At 33.0% G+C, this 21,444-nt stretch overlaps 1 protein-coding gene and 1 long non-coding RNA gene across 5 annotated transcripts; both read right to left on the minus strand.

Moving 5' to 3' along the window:
• Nucleotides 1-3,715: 3,715 nt before the first annotated feature.
• LOC114166767 lies at nt 3,716-4,700 on the minus strand. Its single transcript, XR_003600018.1, has 4 exons — nt 4,663-4,700; nt 4,323-4,389; nt 4,087-4,153; nt 3,716-3,806 (listed from the first exon to the last, which is right to left on the minus strand). It is a non-coding gene; the product is annotated as an uncharacterized LOC114166767 (long non-coding RNA).
• Nucleotides 4,701-8,853: 4,153 nt separating this feature from the next.
• LOC114166761 (TMV resistance protein N-like) lies at nt 8,854-13,860 on the minus strand. Of its 4 annotated transcripts, none has more exons than XM_028051556.1 (5): nt 13,298-13,860; nt 12,107-13,193; nt 11,687-11,992; nt 10,812-11,540; nt 8,854-9,020 (listed from the first exon to the last, which is right to left on the minus strand). In XM_028051556.1, exons 1-5 carry the CDS (start codon nt 13,813-13,815, stop codon nt 8,904-8,906), a joined length of 2,757 nt encoding a protein of 918 aa, XP_027907357.1. In that variant the 5' UTR covers nt 13,816-13,860; the 3' UTR covers nt 8,854-8,903. The 4 variants fall into 4 exon arrangements, with proteins under 4 accessions (XP_027907357.1, XP_027907359.1, XP_027907356.1 ...); XM_028051558.1 differs by lacking the exon at nt 8,854-9,020 and adding an exon at nt 9,358-9,476; XM_028051555.1 differs by lacking the exon at nt 8,854-9,020 and adding an exon at nt 9,810-10,605.
• Between the last annotated feature and the right edge of the window lie 7,584 nt (nt 13,861-21,444).

Raw genomic sequence — 21,444 nt, forward strand, 5'->3', positions numbered from 1 at the left:
AAGCTTATTGAGTAAATATATATTCTTGGATAATTTATTAGGCCAAGATGTAATGAAGTGAATTTCCAATATATAATTACATACGGAGAAGTTAATAAAATATAGGATAACATGTCATTTGATATTAATATTAATACTAATATTAAAAATAAATTTTTCAAATAATTTTAAACTTTTTAAACAATTTAAATTCAGAAAGTTCAATTTAAATTAGAAAATCATGAATTAAAAATATCGTATATCCGAAGAATAAATTATGATATATAATAACGCTTTCATCTACTCATCTATTGTACATACAAAATATAAAAACAGTAAGTTTCAAATTCAAATTCAGTTATTTAAACTTCAAATTCCAACCATGGACAATATAGAATACTAATTTAATAATTAAATGCACATTAGGTGATGGTGGAAGATGAGAAGTAAGTATGGCTAATTGAGAGATTTTGAAATGTTTACAAAGAGATTGAATTAAAAAATTTAAATTAATATTAATTATAAGTTATAATACATTAAATCAATTAGGTTGTAAAAATATTTAAAGTGCATTGTATCTGGATGAATTTGGTAGATGTGTTAAATTTGAACATGTAGATAACATTGCAATATTTGGATAGGCATTGAGTGCCACAAACCATCATTCTTAGTGTTGATATTTAATGTTGTAATAATTATTAATGCAAACGTCTTGGAATAGGTAAATTAATTCTTGAGAAAGTGAGAAGTTTTTTATTTGCGGTTATTGGTACAGCTATTATTCATATTTAGAGAAATTCTTGATATTCTTTCTAACATCAATTCATTTTGTGGGAACATGCAAAGTAAAAAGTTATTCATAGTTAATGTTGTCAGAATCAAAAAAACAAAAATGTGTTAAAAGTAGGTATTCCAAGTTGTAAAAACTTCTTTAGGAAGCTAAGTTAAAAATGACGTAATGCACAACTATATATGATAGTGCATTGAGACACCAAAAGTAATTGCTTTCTTTATAATTAATAACTTGGAGGAACACAAGTTTCTTTATTTCAGAGTAATAAGATATTGTTTCCTGGAAGATTAACTTTGAAAAATGTGAGAACTTTTCAACATTGTACAAAGCTTCTTCAAGAAGCTACGTAAAGTTTTACAAAATAAAAACATAATAGGCTTTTTGCAGGAATGTTGATAAATTATAATTATAAATTATAAATGATAATACAAAAGATTACTGTTAGAAGGATTTAATTATGCAGAGTATCACATTGAGACACCAAAAATAATTACTTTCTTAATATGCCATAATTAGTGAGAAAGACATATCAGAAGAGGGAAAACTTTCTTAAATTTTGAGAAGCATGAGTTGGCAATGCATGGAGTCCAATAAACACTATTTCTTTAATAAGTAATGATAGATAACTAAATTAACATCGGAAGAATGAAAAGTTAATTTTGATTGTTGTTAATATTAATTACTTTCTTGGAAGAAGAAAAAGCTTCTTAAAGAAGCTACCTTAAACTTAAAAAAAAAAAAATCTTATGTTAGGTTGGTCTTTTATGTAATAGATTTTTTTGTGTGTGATAAATACTTTATATAATAAAAATAACTAAACTTAAATTTTAAAGTTCATTATTTATTATCAAAATTACAAATTCTAAAGAAATTTGATAAATAATGTGAATAAATTTAGATAATGTGAAGAAAATGAAATATTGTTAATCATTTCTGACTTAGGTATGACATTAATTACCTGCAAAACATGTTGGAAGATGATCTTTGTTTTAGCAGTGTAAACCATCATATATGTTGGAATACAAAAAAGGTTTATCATTGTTGCAAATTAAATTTCTTCATCATTTTCCAAATTATATTTAAAAAATTTTGAATTACAAAAAAAACCTAGTGTCAATGATACGACCGTTTTGTGTGTCATTAACTACATCAGTGAAATTACAAATATTATTAAGTGCTATTTCAAAAGTAATTACTTTTCAAATTTTAAATACAAAGAGATTTCATGAGTTGGAGTTGGAAAGAATTTCGTAATACGAATAAATTTGGTGGTGTAATTGTAATTTTGAAATATGAAAAACATTAATGACGATAAAATATTTAATTTCTAATATTAATCTAATTTAATTTAATTTATTTAATTTGTAATATTTATTCAATTAAATTTAAATTAATTAATTTAATTTATAATAATTAATTTTAACCATTAATTTCATTCATAGATTTTTAGTTCATATTATTAAAGAATATAATGTGATACAAAAAATTCATATTATATGATATCTTTAAAAGTTGAACAATATTTTAAAATTTTCTTATTATTTATTTTTGTCCATTACTTTTATTAAAGTTCTTAACTAATTAATGACTCTTCCAAAAGTATATAAAATATAAAATAACAAAAAATGACAGGTTACTTGATATTTTTGAGAAGATAATAAACTACTTATATTAAAAGAATGCAATGGTAGATTATAAAGAACTTTTACATGCATGCTTGCTTTTCCACTCTCAACTTTGAAAATAAGAGAACTTTTCTCCTTTAGTGAATGACAGACACAACATTTTTTCCAGCCACGACCTATCTGCATAGACGTTGTTGTTATCACCAAATTACGTTGGACTTCACCTAGTGATCCATGGCGCATAATAGTTGAAAGTCCACTGTTGCGAAAATACCTCATTTTTTATTGCATATCTTGCAGTTACACGAGTTATTAAATCATTATGGTTAAATCAATAAATGTAAAATAATTATTTTTAATAAAAAGTTATAGACTCACACATATAAATGCACTCAAATATAAATGCTCATTATGACTTTTCCAACAATCACAAATGTACAACCAACCTGATGGTTCACATTGATTGCATATCTTTGGCAATTAATAAGAATTCTTGCACTTACGCACAATTTATTAAAATTGATTGTGTAATAAATGATTAAATTAAATAAATTTTGTCAAATGAAAGCTTTTGAATAGAAAAAATAACTTTAGATACAATCATTATATAACATGTTTCAAATGAAACATTTCAAACAAACGTAACACATACATATTGTGATGTTGTGTTGTAAAAGAGGTAAAACTTGCAGAGGATAACTTTGTTGTCTTTTTTCAAATTGTTGATTCATCTAAAATAAAACCTTCATTCAACATACCAAAAAAGAAATACAAAAATTCTTACTTTCATCCGGCAAACAAAAGAACAAAATTTTCTACCTTTGTTATATTCTTCAAACACTTCATCCATCTAGAAACTTGTACATCATTCATCTGAAAGAAAACCTGCATTGATCACAAAAAAAAAGCCATACATAAGTACTAAAATCTGTTTGAAGAAGAAAATACTCCAGAGAAGAAGAAAAACGTCTACCTTGGTTGTATTCTTGAAAGAGATCATCGATTTAGCAAAATCATCCTTCATGACAGAAAAAAAAAAACCAACATTTGTTGTATTCTTCAAACAATTGATTCATCTGAAATAAAAATTTCATTCAATAAACCAAGAAACAAATACAAAAATACTTTGATCTGACAGACAAAAGAACAAAAGTTTCTACCTTTGCTATATTCTTCAAACACTTCATCCATCTAGAAACTTGTACATCTACATCATTCATCTGAAAGATAACCTTCATTGATCACAAAAAAAAGTCATACATAAGTACTAAAATATGTTTGAAGAAGAAAAGATTCCAGGGAAGAAGAAAAGCTTCTACCTTGGTTGTATTCTTTAAATAAATCATCAATCTTCCTTCATGACAGAAAAAAAGCCAACTTTTGTTGTATTCTTCAAATAGTTGATTCATCTGAAATAAAACCTTCATTCAACATACCAAGAAAAAAAATACAAAAAACTTTGATCTGGCAGACAGAAGAACAAAAGTTTCTACCTTTTTTGTATTCTTCAAAAACTTCATCTATCTAATAACTTGTATGTCATTCATATGAAAAAAAAACTTTCATTGATCACAAAAACAAAGAGTCATACAAAAGTACTAAAATGTGTTTGAAGAAGAATGGAATTAGATGGAAACATAAGATGAAAATAACCGAAAGCTGAGTAAAAATAAGATGAACTTCACATACCACTTTCATTCTGAAACCAAATAAATCAAATCTTGGTCGTGACCCATCTTCTACTCATTTCATTCATCTGAACAAAAAAATGAAAAAAAAATAAAATCAAAATAAGTAGAGATGTGAAGATGTTAGTGAAAAACATCGAAAAAGCTGAAAAAAATCGAGATATGGGTAAAAAGATGAACTGTTTGGTTGAGAAAGCTGAAAAAATGAAATCTGGATAAAATATGAACTTTACATACCACTTTCATTCTGAAACCAAATAAATCAAATCTTGGTCGTGACCCATCTTCTACTCATTTCATTCATCTGGAAAAAAAATGAAAACAAAAATAAGTAGAGATGTGAAGATGTTAGTGAAAAACATCGAAAAAGCTTAACAAAACTGAGATCTGGGTAAGAAGATGAACTGTTTGCTTGAGAAAGCTGAAAAAAAACCAAGATCTGGGTAAAAAGATAATAAGAAGATGAACTGTTTGCTTGAGAAAGTTGAAAAAAACCGAGATCTGGGTAAAAAGATGAACTATTTGGTTGAGAAAGCTGAAAAAAATGAAATATGGATAAAATATGAACTTTACATACCACTTTCATTCTGAAACCAAATAAATCAAATCTTGGTCGTGACCGATCTTCTACTCATTTCATTCATTTGGAAAAAAAATGAAAACAAAAATAAGTAGAGATATGAAATGTTAGTGAAAAACATCGAGAAAGCTGAACAAAACTGAGATCTGAGTAAGAAGATGAACGGTTCGCTTGAGAAAGCTTAAAAAAACCAAGATCTAGGTAAAAGGATAATAAGAAGATGAACTGTTTGCCTGAGAAAACTGAAAAAAACCAAGATCTGGGTAAAAAGATGAACTGTTTGGTTGAGAAAGCTAAAAAAAAACTAAAATCTGGATAAAATATGAACTTCACATACCACTTTTATTTTGAAACCAAATAAATCAAATCTTGGTCGTGACCCATCTTCTACTCATTTCATTCATCTGGAAAAAAAAATGAAAACAAAAATAAGTAGAGATGTGAAGATGTTAGTGAAAAACATCGAGAAAGTTGAACAAAACCAAGATCTAGGTAAGAAGATGAACTGTTTGCTTGAAAAAGCTGAAAAAATCGAGATCTGGGTAAAAAGATGAACTGTTTGGTTGAGAAAGCTGAAAAAGAAATGAAATCTGGATAAAATATGAACTTCACATACCACTTTCATTCTGAAACCAAATAAATCAAATTTTTGTTGTGACCCATCTTCTACTCATTTCATTCATCTGAAAAAAAAAAGTGAAAAAAAATAAAACAAAAATAAGTAGAAATGTGAAGATGTTAGTGAAAAACATCTAGAAAGATGAACAAAACCGAGATCTGGGTAAGAACATCGAGATGAAGAATCGAAAAAAAGCAAAAATAGAAATAGATCTTAATGTTTGAGTGCGAAAGAGAAAGATGAAGCTGAAGACATTTTGTCTGCAATGGTGTTATCTGTGAGTGAGAAAGAGAGAGAAGCTGAAGAGGTTTGAATTTGTGAGAGTGAGAAAGAGAGAGAAGAAGCTGAAGAGGTTGGGATGAAAGAGAATGATTTTTTGTGTGGGATACGGAGCGTGAGAAGAAAAGAGATAGAGATTTTGTTCTTTTTTATTTAATTTTTGAAGGTTCAAAATTCTGATATTGTGACACGTTAGCATTTTTACCTCTTATAGAATTTTTTTTTGAATAGAAGTGGGTAAGAAATAATATTTTATTGAAGAAATTTCCATTTGTTAGTTCAGAATTGTATATAGTATTAGATTAGACCTACACCCACTGTGTCCACCCAAAAGAAACATTACACTGATTAACTATGAAAACTTTTCTAGGTATGTTCCGTTTTTTGAAAATTACATATTAACTTTACTTTCTAAATTAAAATCAATATATGATTTCTCTTTTTATCCTAGCCATGTATCTATTTAAATTTTAAAGAATAACAAATACATATTCTTTTCACCTTAACGCATACCTTAATTTGTTTGTTGTAAGGACCACTTATTTTATTCTATCCTAATTCTAAAGGGTTGCTCAGATTGGTTGAGCCTAGGGCTGGCCCATAAGGAACCAAAAACCCTAATCCCAGTTAACACTCTCATTTCTGCCACATTACAGAAACGCAACCACCTTACTCTCTCAATCTCCCCAACTGTGCTCTGCTAGAATTTTGAGACCCATTCGATTTCAAGTGAGTTTGGCTCATTCTCCCATCCACGTAAGTTATTTCCACTTCGTACTCTCAGACGACTAGTTTCCTTTTTGAGCGAGGTGTAATCTCACTCAGGCGAGGAGGTCTCACCTGAGCGAGAAATCGCAGAAGCCATTGTTCCCCTACTCAAGCCCTCGCCTTGGCGAGAAGGGGCTCGCCTGAGCGAGAGGACCTCTCTCGCCTGAGTGAGATCTTCTAGCCTAAGCGAGACTGGGGCAGGTTTTGTGCTATAGTGTGAATGGTTCACTGATGTGATGGCTTGCTTGCCTGACTTAAATGCTTTATTAGAAAGGTTGGATGGATGGTGCCATGATTACTGTATGGGATTGAGATGAAAACAAGATGTTGCTTTATTGTGTATGAATTGGGAAGTATGAGTTGTATGATTGGTTGTTTATATAAATATACATATCGACATGATATTAGTATTAATGGGAAAATTTTGATTGGTCGGTGAGACATGTACAAAGTATGAGTAGGACGTAATTCCATGACTCTCGTAGTGAGAGCTCATGGTGGTGCCTCATCTAATGGACGTAATCCCATGGACCCTCCTAGTGAGAGTTCCTGGTGGCGCCTCATCAATTGGACTTAATCCCATGAACCTCGGGGTTAGAGTTCATGGTGGTGCCTCAACATAAGGACGTAATTTCATGCGGGTATCGTGGTGGTGCCTCAAGGCCAGGACGTATTCCACGAAGGCCTCGTGGTGGTGCCTCATGCATGAACGTAATTCCACGAAGGCCTCGTGGTGATGCCTCACTGCTAGGACATAATTCCACGGTCTCGTGGTGGTGCCTCAGTTTGCGTATCCGGATAGTCAAGCTTAAGAATCTTAAATAGTTTGGTTTCTCCTGTGTGGATGTTTGTTACTATGCTTGATTTTGAAATTTGCATGTTGAGTGTTATTATATAAGAATCCCTTTCACTAGCTTACCCTTTTGCTTGTTTGTATGTTTGTGTGTGGACTTTCTCCTTTTCGATGATCATCAAATTTATTGATGTGAGCATAAGTGAGAACCCCTGTCAGTGGTAATGATAATAGGAATGTCGCAGCTTAATGGTTATGGACGTGTATCGAGCTTATTACGGAGTCCACAGCAGATGGAGTTTTTATTAGATTAAGATTCTCTTGTTTTGGACTAGACTTTGTGCTACTTTTAACTATTGTACTTCGTTTAGGTCGTGTGTGGCCTCTTTCCTTTTGGTATGGATGGGCATGGTGTGCTATATACCTCCATATCCCAATCTCTATACACTCTGAATATTTTAAGTTTGCGATGTTTTATTAAATTGGATTTATCTATTTAATTGGGATATTACATTTGTAAAATAAATAAAATAAAAGAATTAGATATCACTTTATTAAAAGTTTTGTATCATTTAAAAATTAAAAAAGAGATGACTGTCATTCATTTATTAAAAAAGCAAGGTAATTTATTGAAATACAAAACTATATCATACGCATTTTTTGTAACATTATTTAATAGCATTTGTAGTTATTATTAAAGAAACATTTCCTTTTTTTCAATTTATATTTATTTTGAATTCTAGCTTGCTGGTCTATGTCTCATTTTAATAATTTTAATAAGTTTTTATTTAATAATGTAATCTAGCTTACGATTAAACCAAAGCAATTATAGTGAAAATTTTAGGCTACATCTCAAATGCATATTGTACACGTAACGATTCCTTACCCTTTTTGTATTCTTAACCGGTCAAAACTAGAATATCCGTAAAGGTCTGGTTAACCGGTGTCTTAGAGCGCCGGTTAAGGTAATTAATATGCGTTGAATTGTATAAAAAATACATAGATAAGTGTAATATTAAATTAAATCTGACCTAATTATTATTAATACAATTTTATTTTATTTAAAAGACAAAATTGTCCATAAAAATTGTATAGGTAGGTTTCATATTTTATTTAATGTTCACCTATCAAAGTTAAAAATTAATTAAATAATAAAATAACTATGTTTTAATATTGTTAAATATTAAATATAATTAAACATAAGTAAGTTTAAATTAACATAGCAAAAAGAAATAGTATTGACCATCTAAAAAATTTATAAAAAAAAAACTAAAATATCAATTTGAGACTTCATCGAATTTTCTTTCTCTGACTTCTTGATAATCTTTTCCAACAAGAAAGGAAAATTAAATTGAAGGAATAGTAGAAAGAAAAAAAATTTCCACAAAAAGTGTAATAATTTTATCACTGAAGAATTTTTGTTTTTTTTGTAAAACTTAAAGACATATCTTTCAGAAGGTTTACAGTCTTCACATTTGAAACTTTAACTCTGAGAGATTCTTGAAGTGCCACCAGAGATTTTTTTTTTTTAGTAGAAACTTAAAAATTCCAAAGTCATTCTTCATGTTATTGTCTACAAATTTAAAAAAATAATTTTGTCCTTATAAAATTTATTTTATGGCATTTATAATATCTTAATTAATGTATTTAATTATTTCAATTTTCAATATAAAAAGGAAGAAACCAATTAAGACAATAATTAAACATTCTCCTATCCGTAATGTGCACTTTGTGTTATTAACAATTAAGACACTTCTAAAATATTCAGTTGTCAGAATTTTAGGAGGTGATAAATAAACGACACATAAAGTCATTCCCTTCGCCTCTATGCGCCAACCAATAAGGATCATTGCCACTTGAAAGAGAAATATGACATGATTCACTGCTTTCAAATACCTGTATCGTAAGATAAATAAGGGCATGTTTTTGTTAAATAAAAAGATAATGCATGATTAAAACAAATCTGGTTAATAGTTTTGTTGTGTATATATCACCATCATTTCTGTACGGATTTAGAATGCGGGTCTGTTTTTGACCATCACTGGAAATAAAACAATCATCAAACTAGAAAAGCAAGAAAGTGGAAATCAATTTGCTAGTACTTAGTATAAGCATAATCACTTGGTTAGTTGGTTATTAAAATCAGCTACATACTTGATTAGGCTAATTTCGTTCTCTTAATTAATAGCTAAAAGGATAGTGAAAGTAATGAATAAAGGGAAAGCTAGAGAAGAACATCAGAAATTTTATCACTGACAGCATTGAAGAAATCTTTGAATCTTCCAACACCAATCAATACAGACTTGAAGTGCTGCTTTGAAGTTCCCGATTTTGTAATATTTGCACCATTTTCTATCAGAATAGTTTCTACATGGTTAGATTCTTCAAACTCGGTTTCACATTGCACCAAAACACTTCAATTGTTTTTAATATTGTTATTATTATTATTATTGTTACAATAAACAAAGAGAATGAAAGTAACGAAACATTAAAATGTGTTAATTGAATTCAATAATTTAAGCAAACAGAAACTAATAGGCAACAAAACAAATCATAAACACTTAAAAAAAAAGATACCAAAGAGCAACTGTATTTACATGTTGATGTAGTACTAATAATACCAAAAAGAAGGAAAAACAATTTACAAAAATAACAACGAGAAAGGAGATATAATAAACAACTCAATGACACTAAGGTATAATGTGAGTGTAATAAATATTTTGTAAATAGTTGGATAAAGTGGACAGACAGAGCAAAACAGAGCAGATATACAGAGAGTTGGAGTGGTGGAAAAATAATGTGAGATAGTGGATACAAGAAAGGTTATCACACCACCAAGAAGAGAGAAACAGAGTAAAATAAATATTGAATTCTTAACTATAAACTACTACCTAACAGACTCAAGAAGACAATGCAAAGAACTAAACTATAAACAAGGACACTAGGATTTTATTCCATACATCAAGGGATCCTTATCTGTCCCAAAGAAGAACAATAAGAACAATAACTTACAGAAGCCACACATTAAGATTTACTTAATGAATTTATTCAAAGCATTTTCCTTTGGGTCAGTGCAAGGCCCCCTTTCCAAGCCTTTGTTGGTTCACCATATATTAAGATAGATAGCTGTGTTCTTGACCACCAATCCATGACCAAAACTCACAAAAAACTCCACCTTATCTCCTGATCCTAAATTTGATATTATACCCTCCCAATCTCTATCGTTAAAGGAAATTACTGTGCCATGATTGTGTATCTGCAACGTGCACTTTGTGTAATTAACAACCAATACTCTTTGAAAACATTCATTTGCCATGAATTCAGGGGCTGATAAATAAACAACACACAAAACCATTCCCTTCAACTCACGATCTTGAGGCACAGTGAAAGAAACAGAACGTCCCTCACCGATATGGGCGAGCCAGTAAGGATGGTTGTCACCTGGAAGACAAACATCGCAAGACTCACAGCTTGCCAATCCCTTTACCACGAGAACAAAGGCTTAAATCATGTATGTAAATTTTCCATTTAAATGAAGCATTAATACTATAGAAACAACAGTTTCAGAAAAAAGTAAGTTCTTTAGTTTCCTATAGATATTGTATTACGATCATTTCATGTTATCTTAAGCAATAGCTAAAGTGAATGATGAATGTATTTACAGAAAGGTAAGAGCTTGAGAAGAACCTCAGAAACGCTATTGCTGAGTGTGTTGCATAATTCATTGTAACTTCCAACACCAATCAAAGAAAACCTCAACTGATGCTTTGAAATTCTTGACTCTGTAAAATTGTCGTCGTATTCGACAAGAAGTGTTTTTACTTGCTTAAATAGTTGAAACTCCGTGTCACATTGAACTAGAACGCTTCGAATATTTCCAAGGCCGCCAAACAATGGCGCAAGGTCGTGCCAGTTATTATTCTCCATATCCATGCAATACAAACTAATATAAGACTGTGGATTCATTGTTGGTGGCATCCAAGATCGAATCAAAGAAGGAAAAAGGTTAAGTGACAATCCTTCCAATCCACAAAGAGATATATATCCAATGCTTTTTGAGCTTACAATTGAACAGGGCACATGTTTCACAGCTGTATTTTCAGTAACTAAAGTTATCAAGGATTCCATTTGCACTATATCTTCTTCTAATATATCAATCTTGAAACAACCGGTGAGGATGAAAGTTCTTAAAGATTTTAAATTATATAACTCTCTGGGGAGACTGCTTAGACTTGTGCAGTCCTTCAAATTTATCAGTAGTAGATTGCATAGATCTCCAATAGATGAGTGTATCTTACATAAACTTGGGCAATCTTTTAGAATGAGCCGTCGAAGATTTGGTAGTCTTGAAAAGTCAGGTGTTTCTCTCAAGTACTTGGAGTGACTAAGATTAAGGAATTTTAAGTGCTCTAAAACCTACAAAAATAGTTTTCTGACAAAAGATTAGGGAAGCAAATAGGAAAATGCAATTTGTAATATCCGGAACCAATTATACTATTTCTATTATAATTAAACCATGAGTTTTAAATGAGTCTTAAGAGAAAATGGCACGTAACGAATACCTGGGGTTGTTTCCAGAGTGGTGATTTCCATGTCGGTTGTTTCCAGACGAGTTGAAGATGACTATGCTTCAAATCCATTGCAATTACATTTTCCATATGAAAGTTGTTTGGAATGTATTTAGAATGAAACCCTTGCCAACAAATCAATCTCAGTTGTTTAGAAAGGTGCCCATAATCTCCAGTAAGTTGTACATGATCCAGTTGTAGCAGTCTTAATCTCTTCATTTTCTTGAAAGCATGAGCCTCGAAGCAATTTCTATTGGTTGAAGGCAGTTTTAGGGACAATCCCTGAGTAGCTTTTGTTCCCTATGGTGAACATCGCAAAGACATATAATTGAGAAATCTATCAATATATGTTGACCACTGATACTTAATGCTGAGTCAAAAGAAGTTTCAAAACCATATAAAGAATGTTCTTACAGTGTTTTTTTCTAGGACATCTTTTACATCTTCATGAAACCATAATCTACTCCTTTTTCCCGGTTCCTCTGGCCATCTTCGGAAAATAATTTCTCTTCCCATGTCTCGAAACAAAGGATGCATTTCAAGTTTGTTGTTCCTTTCAACTTTTATGAGATTACGTTCTATGAGAGTTGTTATTCCAATAGTAGCATGTAGTCCACAACCATTTAGTATCTCTGTGACATAACCTCTCTCTTTACCAATAAAAAAGCAGCATACATCAAGAAATATATCCTTTTCCATGTCACCTAAACCGTCAAAGCTTATTTTCAATTTCTCTTTAACTTGGGCAAAGGGAATTACTGGTAGTTTTGATGATACGCTTTCCCACTCTTTCATTGTCATACCACCAAAGACCTTAAGGGCTAGTGGTAGTCCTCCACAATAAGCAACTATGTTTCTTGCAAGTTCGTTCAATTCTTTTCTTGGTTTTTCTTCTCCAAAGGCATGCCAACTTAAAAGCTCAAGGGAATCATTATCGTTCATACCATTCATTTGATAAACATAATTAACTTTGAGTCGGTTCAGCAGGCTAACATCTCTGGTTGTAATGATTATCACCGTTCCTTGACCGAACCATTCGGGATTCCCGCAAAGGTGTTTTAATTGGCCAAACTTATTCACATCATCAAGTACAATGAGCAACTTTTTCCGGGAAAGTTCGGTCTTGATTACGAGTTTTCCCATCCCAAGGCCTGTCACCACCACCTCGCTTTTTAGGACATTATTAATAAGTTTTTCTTGCAAATGAACATTCGTTCTGTATACTCGATTCCGAACTTCTTCAATATTTTCAATAAAGCACTTACCAATGAATAGACGATAAATTCGATTATAGATAGCTTTGGCTATAGTAGTTTTACCCGATCCTCCCATTCCCCATATCCCTATCACACACACTTTGGTGGAATGATTTTCGATACATTCAATCACCTTTTCCACTTGCGACTGTAATCCAACAGGAAATCGGGTAATACCCAACTCTGCATAGTCCAACAATGTCTGAACGCGACTAACAATCACATCCACAAGTTGAGCATCATGCCTTCAAGATAAATTGTAATGTATTACGAAAATGTAAATGACAACCTTAACATATGCTTCATTAACTCTCAAACAGAAGAAAGTACGAAGAATTCGTTTGTTTACCTGAAATCTCTGAGATCCCAACCATCAATACCTGCGGCTGTGGTGAGTGCATCAGTCCACCTGGACAACGCATGTTCCAGTTGTTCTCCTGAATAGCTTTTGTATACAGCTTCTTCCAACGCTTTTCCAAAATCATCCTCCTGATAACGTACATCCAATTGGTCAATCTCGTAGAATACAGGCAGAACTATTTGGCCAAAAGTTTGGTGGCATTCAATGATTTTTTCAAGCTCAAGAAGACACCTGGTAGATTCGGTGTATGTTTTGGTGAAAACAATTATTGTGATCTTGGTGCCGGCTATTGCTCGCAGGTGTTCTTCCAGATTCATTCCCTCTTGCGGATTCTCCTCGTTAATCAATGTTTTTACTTCAGCTTGTAAAAGGGCGGAATGGAGATGAGAAACGAACCTTCTACCGATGTCTTTTGCCCCAAAGTTTATGAACACGTCGTATATGAAATGGGGTTCTGATTTTAAGAAGGACGAAGATGATGATGATGATGAAGATGCGAACTCCATCAAAGAATCGAAGTCAACTCTTCAAAGGTGAAGCAATAAGGTTAAACATTCATATGTTTTATACTTAGCCTCGAAGTGCGTTATGACTCACCTATAATAACTATTTTAAATTCCATATATGTGTTATATTTTTCCTGTTGAACCCACCTCAGTGTATCATTTTCTCTATGCGACATTGACGTTAATCCTTTTGAAACACACTTTTCACGACTGCAATTATTCAATTTGGATTTCAAAAATAAATTCAAATAACTTATTTTTATTAAAAGATTTATGTTATTCAATTAAACATTGTAAGAAATTAAGATATTCTATCCAAACTATTAAAAAGATTTAGAAAAGGACGAACTTAAATAATATTTAATTAAGATTTTAAAGAAAAACAATAGTTGTTATGTGGAATTCATCGTTTTTCTCTTTATTTTTCCATTCTATCACAAAAAGGATGGCTACCACTGGAAATTGGTTTAATTGATTAAAGTGCTTAGCTCAAAATATAATTCCAGAAGGCATATTAAATTTTTAATGGAAGGTTTATCTCAGGTTTGTTAGGTGATTTCTCATAATAATTTTTAGCATTTCTTGTGATGATGCAGTGACAAGGAGTTTATCATTTTTCAATTAAGTGAAAACATACCTCTTAGATAACAAACAAACTGATACCCAAAAGCCGTTTTAAACCTCAATTATCCATCTTTAAGAATGATTGCAATTAATGAGTTTGATAACATGATGCAAGATGCTGAAATCTAATGTTAAACAATAAATGTATAAACCCAATACACCACATATTATTGAGAAGTAGAGGACAGTTTGAACATTTAACTACACAAGTTTCAACAACATACATTAAATTAAAATATATGAACCTAATTTATCATGACTAAGACAAGTTTTAAATTCTGATCAATTTTGATACACATGGAATATGGGAAATCCTAGGCCAATTCAAATATCCCTTCCTTGCATAGCTATGCATAGAGAACATTCCCTGATGCTAAGTATAGAAAAAGAAAGAGGGAGCAAATCCTTTTATGGGAGCAACTTAAGGTTCAAACAGTTTTCAATCTGTAGATTTTCAAGTGAGATGAGATGTTGAAGTCCCACACCTTTCAAGAAAAAAATGTTTCTCATGCACACAGTGGCACAAGAGAAGTTGGAAGCAATTGCTTTTCCATCAAGGCATCTACGAGAACATCTCCAGTTGTTACTTCTAAAAGAAACTTAAGAAATTTAGTACCCAACTCTGTGATGGATGCTATCGTTGTGCCCAACTATTGAAGACCTCAACTTTTTATAAATGAAATGCTCAATACAAATTCTAGAAGAATATAGAAAATCTTAAAATAAAAGTATCGAAAATGTCACGCAAATTATAGAACAATAAAGAAACATCTAAGATAGGAGGTAAAATCTAGAACATTTTACATAAGTGGAAGTTTTCCTATAAGATTCAAACATGGAAGTAATATTGCCACGAAGCCAAAAGGTGATGGCTTGTGTCTTTGGAATAGGAGATATGGCCACTTCAACACACATGCCTTAAAGTGATGAGGGTAAACTTGGGTTGAGATTTTATATCTATATGCATATGATATGAGCTTAATAAAAGTAAACGCAAAACCAGTAAAAAACTCAATACGAATGTTTCAATCATCTCACCTTTTTGACTCACTCATCTTATTAGGTGGGTTCATTTATTATGTTAAACTGTGAACTCTATTTGCAATTCATCTTGAACCTTTAAGCACCAGGACTTACCATTTTTCCTGATTTTGCAATTTCCTAATAGTGTGTTTGGACAGAGTGTTTTAATGAAGCAATTCATTTTTTTGAAGAATTTAGATTTCTTTGTAATTAAATGCTTTGTTTGCATAGAGAAATTAAAAAGCATTTAAAATGCAAACATTGTTTTTTGAAGTATTTCAATTAGCTAAATTAGTAAAAATTCAAATACCCTCAAAATAGGTGGAATTTGAAATTATTCTCACTCAACATCACTCTCTAGACTGTCTGGTAGAGTTCTCAATTTGGTCTAGTCCACAGGAAGGCTCGATGAGTCAGACGGGCCGAGTGGGTCCGATGACCTAAACGGATCGAGTTGGCCCAACGACACAAACAGGTCGGGTGGGCCCGACGATCCAAACAGGCTGGGAAGGCCCGATGACACACACGGGCTTATTGAACTAAACGAGCCTAATTGAATTGTAGACCTTGACGAGCTGGACCAGCTCACCGACCTAGACGAGACTGACCGACCCGACGACCTAGATAGGCCGAATGGTCTCGATGACCTAGCCGAGTTTGACCCAACGACATGTAGCGGGCAGGCAAGCCCGATGACACAAACGAGCCCAACAACCCAGATTGGTTGGGTGGACTCAATGACCTAGTAGGGCCAAGCGAAGCCAATGACCTAGGCGGATCGAAGCAGGTTGATGAACTAGACGGGCACGACTAGACTGTATGGGTTGTTGGGTTGGTCAGACCTGTCTAGATCGTTAGGCCAACCCAATCTGTTTGGCTTGTTGGGTTGGATTAGCCTGGCTGAGTAGTCGAGTCGGCTCGGCCCATCTGGGTCATCGAGCTTGTTTCCAAATTTATCATGAACTACAAACATAAATAAACTTAAACTAAGTATTGTTGAAATGAAATTTTATTCTACAAGAAATTCAAATGTTTTATCCAAATAAGAAATTGAAATGTAAGGTATTTTAATTTCTTTATCCAAACAAGTTATTTAGAAAATAAAGGGAATTTAATTGCAAGTAATTCAAATACAATGCATTTCAATTTCCCAGCATTGTTAAAATGCTTCATCCAAACACAAGGTAAAGCTTTTAAAGTTAAAAAATGTTTCTTTAGTTTTTCTCCTAGTTCTTGTTCCAACCAAAAGTTCATAAAGATTTTACATGTAGTCCCAAAAGATATCAATTGCCCAAAATGTCCATGCCTATACTTATTCAACAATTCAAAGCAAAAACATAAATTAAAAACTGAAACTGAATGCAGAAATTTAAATGTGCAAAAATTTAAAAAGAACTATATTTTGTGTGGTTTCAATCTTCCTCTACATCAAGGTCCCTTTTTAGCTCCTATATAGAACCACCTTGTCAAAGAACTCATCAACTTTAAATTTAGAGGCTTCAACATCCTCTCTATTGTGGCTTTAGTTCTTTGACTACTTGGCCAACTTCTATATTGGAAATTTGATGGTCAACTTCAGTATTGACAAATTATGTTTTAGGTTCAAATCCTTAACATGTTTGGCCAACTTCAATATTAGTTAGTTGTGTCTTTTAAGTGAGGGTCAAGGATTCAAAGCCTCCTTATTCCAATTCCCTTTATTGCGCCACATCCATAGGTGAGCTCAAGGATATTCATTCTTGCAAATAAATGTGAAGAAAAAGGTTAAGAAATGCAGGTTTATTTTCTACTCCCGTTGTTGTAAGTAGAATGACAAATATAGAAAAAATTTAGATCCAACATGCATGGTACAATCTCCTTAAAGCACCATGCCCACTAGAAAACCTCGGATTATAATTCTGCCATCTCCAATTAGTGTCCTACAAGTGAGAATGAGAAAGAAGAAATGTAGAAGATCTGATGGAGGCATTGCTATGTAGTGAATCTCGCGATTAGGGTTCGTGAAGGCTTGGTTCAGATGTTACAACGTTGAGTTTTCTGGCGTGATGGACGTGTGTTGGCTAGGTTCACAGTGGTTCGTCTGTGTGGAAAAATCCATGGCGTGTTCTAGATTGTTGGGTTCGTTCCGTCTTGCTGCAACGGGATTTTGGCAAAGAACTGGTTCGTTTCGTGAGTGCAAGAACGTGAACGAAGCTATGCCAATGGTGGTTCGAAGGTATTGTGTTGTTCTCGATCTGCCCGTGGTCGCGCTTCTCAATTTTCTCCGTCAGCACTATTTCGACATCATTCGTGTGGTGAAGATGGTCTGGAAGGCTGGAGTTGAAGGTCGGAGAAGAAGAGAGAAAGATCATTTCTGCAACTGTTTTTAACTTTTAACGTATATTACACCTCGGTTGTCATCAAAACCGAGGCAGTAATGATGGGATATGCCTCGGTTGAGAAACGAGGCAAAAAATGACCCTTTTTGCCTTGGATGCATATGCCTCAAGTCTTAAACCGAGGCCAAATGACCAAAATAACCGTGGCAAAAAGTCTTTCCTACACTGGTGCCATCATAACAAAATCGACTGGGAAAATGAATTTGTCAACTTTAACTACGACATCCTCTACCACACCATATGGATACTTCATAGATCTGTCAGCTAACTGTAATGTCATCCTTGTAGGCTTTACTTCCATATCTCCTATTCTTCGTATCATAGACAAAGACATCAAATTTATACTTGCACCCAAGTCGAACAATGCTTTATCTACTAGTAATGTTCCAATTGTGACTGGAATAGTGAAGCTCCCAGGTTCCTTTGACTTCTAAGGTAAAGATTTTTGAATGATGGCACTACACCCTGCTTCAAGGTCCACTATTTCTTCAGAAAATTTTGTTTTCTTTGTTAGGAGCTCTTTCATGAATTTTGCATAAGTTGGCATCTGCTCCATAACATCCAGAAAAGGAATATTAATTTGTAGTTGCTTGAAAATGTCCATGAATCTTGCAAATTGTCTTTCCTTGTCTTTTTTGGAAGGATTTTGAGGGTATGGTAGACACTTCAATTGTGGTACCTATTTCTAACCCTTCTCCCTCTTTTTCTTCTAACTTTTATTTTTTTCTTCCTTTTCTTTCTCTATTTTATTTACATGCTCATTTTTATTTTGTTCTTCCTTTCCCTCACACCCATTCTTTTCTTTTTGGATTAATTCATCTTTTGGTCCTCTAATTATGATGTGGGGTTCATTTTGGTCCCTTAATTTTTTTGAGGTTCAATTTAGTCCTCCAGTTTTTGAAAGAGGTTCAATTTAGTCCTCAACGTTAACAAAGTTAAAAAAATTAACGACAGACTGTTTTAATGTGATAGTGTGGCATCTGTGCATTAGGTGGCAGTGTATTGAGATTGGGTGATGTGGACTTGAGTTAAAAAAATTAACTTTGTTTTGAAAGGGGGTAAATCTGTTAGGGTTAGGGTTCTTTGAAAATAGGGAATTGAAGAACAAATTGGGGGATTTGGTGGAGAAGCATAATTAATCCGTGAAAAACCAAACAAAGAAGAAGGATTTGAAGACGAAGTGTTCGCTGTCGTCTTGGCTGTGGATTCGAAGACGAAGTGTTCGCTGCCTATAGTTGCAATATGGTGCTCCACCATGAGAGGAAGAACCACCACCGTGAGAGGAAAAGCCACCATCATGATTGGATGAGCTTGTATTTTGCATTTGCAGCGAATTACATGACCAAGAAGAAGAATAATGCCCCCTTGACATCATTCACAATCAACGTACACCAAATGTCAAAGAACTCCCACACAAAGAAGATTAATTGTGAAATTAGGGCTAACCAATTCTCCCTCCATATACTTTTATGCCACCTCATCACAGTACATTGATGCCAACTATTAACAAACATGCCACGTTTTTGTTCCAAATTGACACAGTTTCACTATTCTGAGGCCGTTTAACCAAAGATAACGGGAGGGACCAAATTAAACTGTTTTAAAAACCTGGAGGACTAAATTGAACCTCACAAAAATTAGGGGACCAAAATGAACCATACATCATAATTAGAGGACCAAATGATGAATTAAGTCTTTCTTTTTCACTCGCTTTCTCCTCCAACACTTCCTCTTCAACAACCAAGTTATCTCCAATCCCTCTTCCCATAATCTTCCCACTTCTGGTGGTAATTGATTTACAGTGCTCCTTGGGATTGGTCTGTGTGTTGGCTGAGTGCTTCCTTTGTTTTTCCTTGCTTCTTTTTGTTTTTGCCTCTGTTTCTTCTAGCTATCTTTTCTATCTCCAGGTCAAATGCTAATTGATCTTCAGGAACCCGACCTCGTAAGAACATAAATCAAAACAGCTCAAGCAAGAATTAGTACAAAGGAGGAAATTGAATAAACTATCTAATTAAGAAAATATACACAAAGATGGATGAGATAACTAAAAATTTCAAAAGAACATCGTTCCCCGACAATGGAGCCAAAAATACTTTTTGATCTCTTGGCAAGCATACCAAAAATCAACTATAGTATAATTATTTTAAGTAAGAGTGTGTGAACCCACGAGGAACGAATTCAGTGAAAATAGATAATTATCTTAATCAACATATGTACAAAGATTTTAATTTGATATATCATTGACTATTGCATAAAATTAATATAGTAAAAGCAGAAAATTTTAGAAAAATTCAGTAAAAGAAATTGGGATTGAATTTCATTTATCTCCCTTGTTTGTAATCTGGATGAATATAATACATAACATCTGACAATAACAATATTGATGCAACACCCAAAAATCATTTATACTGATTCCTTGCATATAAAATTCATAAGATTAGTTCCTTGAATATTGATTCCTCATATATTCAACAAAGTATCCAACATTACAGTCGAGTGTTATAAGCAATTGTTATATTGAGATCTATTCCTAGCATCATAGTATATCAAGTATCATTGTTCAAATCGGATATTTAGAAATACTTTCCAGTCATATCTAAAAAATCAAAATCGGGACAACTATTGATCAGATAGAATCAAGCATTAAGAACAGAACAATAATACCAATATAATAGAAATGCTATATATAAATATCACCAGATTACATCCAAGTTTGAGTCGATTACATTCAATCTCAAGGAAAGAGATTAGCCACTCATGGTAGCCATCAAAACCTAAGAACTAGAAAAGAAGAACAAGAAAATGAAGATCTCACTAGTGTGTGATGCTCCAGAACTTGTACAGATGTGGTAACTAAGGATCCCTCCACTCTTCTGATTCAAGGAGTATATATACTCCACGAAGTCTTGCTTAAGCCAATCATTCTCGCTTAGGCGAGATAGAGTTCTTCGGGTTGAAGAAAGGTCTCGCTTGGGCGACCACATTCTCGCTTGGGCGAGAATTGCAAAGATGATGATGGCTTCTTCACAAACTCTCGCTTAGGCGAGCTCAAGCTCGCTTTAGCTAGAAAGGCGACAAGTGATGATTTCTTCTACACAAGATCTCGCTTAGGCGTGATCCTTCTTAACTTAGGCGAGATTAGCGGCCTAAGCTCTCGCTTGGGCGATATTGCTTTGGTCTGAGCAACCTTGGGTAGCATTTCTCCTTTTCTCACTGTATTTGATTTCTTCCTTAAGGTCAAATGATTTCTTTAAGTCAAAACTTGGAAGCATGTGATTGAAACTCATTTGTCTTAGATTTAGGGAGAATCAATATGAAATAACACAAATTACAAACAGAAGTTTCAGAGTTCTCTATGAATCCTTACTAATTTTTGGCACTTATCATATGGTAAGCTTGTAATTTGAATTAAAAATGTTCATATTTTTAATTTTGAATGATAATATAATGATGGAAGGAGATCATTTCAATAGCAAAATTACAGGGATAGGAAATCCGTTGGTCTAATGATGTTTCTCTTCTTGGTGACGACCATCCTTATTGCTTGGCTCATTCGGTGTAATGATGGAAATAATGGAAATAAAGTAACACACTAAGTTAAATC

The sequence above is a fragment of the Vigna unguiculata genome, chromosome 10, assembly GCF_004118075.2.
Source record: "Vigna unguiculata cultivar IT97K-499-35 chromosome 10, ASM411807v1, whole genome shotgun sequence".
In the NCBI taxonomy this organism is placed as follows: domain Eukaryota; kingdom Viridiplantae; phylum Streptophyta; class Magnoliopsida; order Fabales; family Fabaceae; genus Vigna; species Vigna unguiculata.

Excerpts from the sequence above, each read along its gene's own strand:
- LOC114166761 (XM_028051555.1), bottom strand. The coding sequence starts at position 13,815 with ATGGAGTTCGCATCTTCATCATCATCATCATCTTCGTCCTTCTTAAAA. Across the intron at positions 11,993-12,106 it reads ATGTCCTAGAAAAAAACACT|GGAACAAAAGCTACTCAGGG; the intron begins GTAAGAACATTC and ends TGTTCACCATAG. Across the intron at positions 10,606-10,811 it reads TCAGCAATAGCGTTTCTGAG|GGATTGGCAAGCTGTGAGTC; the intron begins GTTCTTCTCAAG and ends CTCGTGGTAAAG.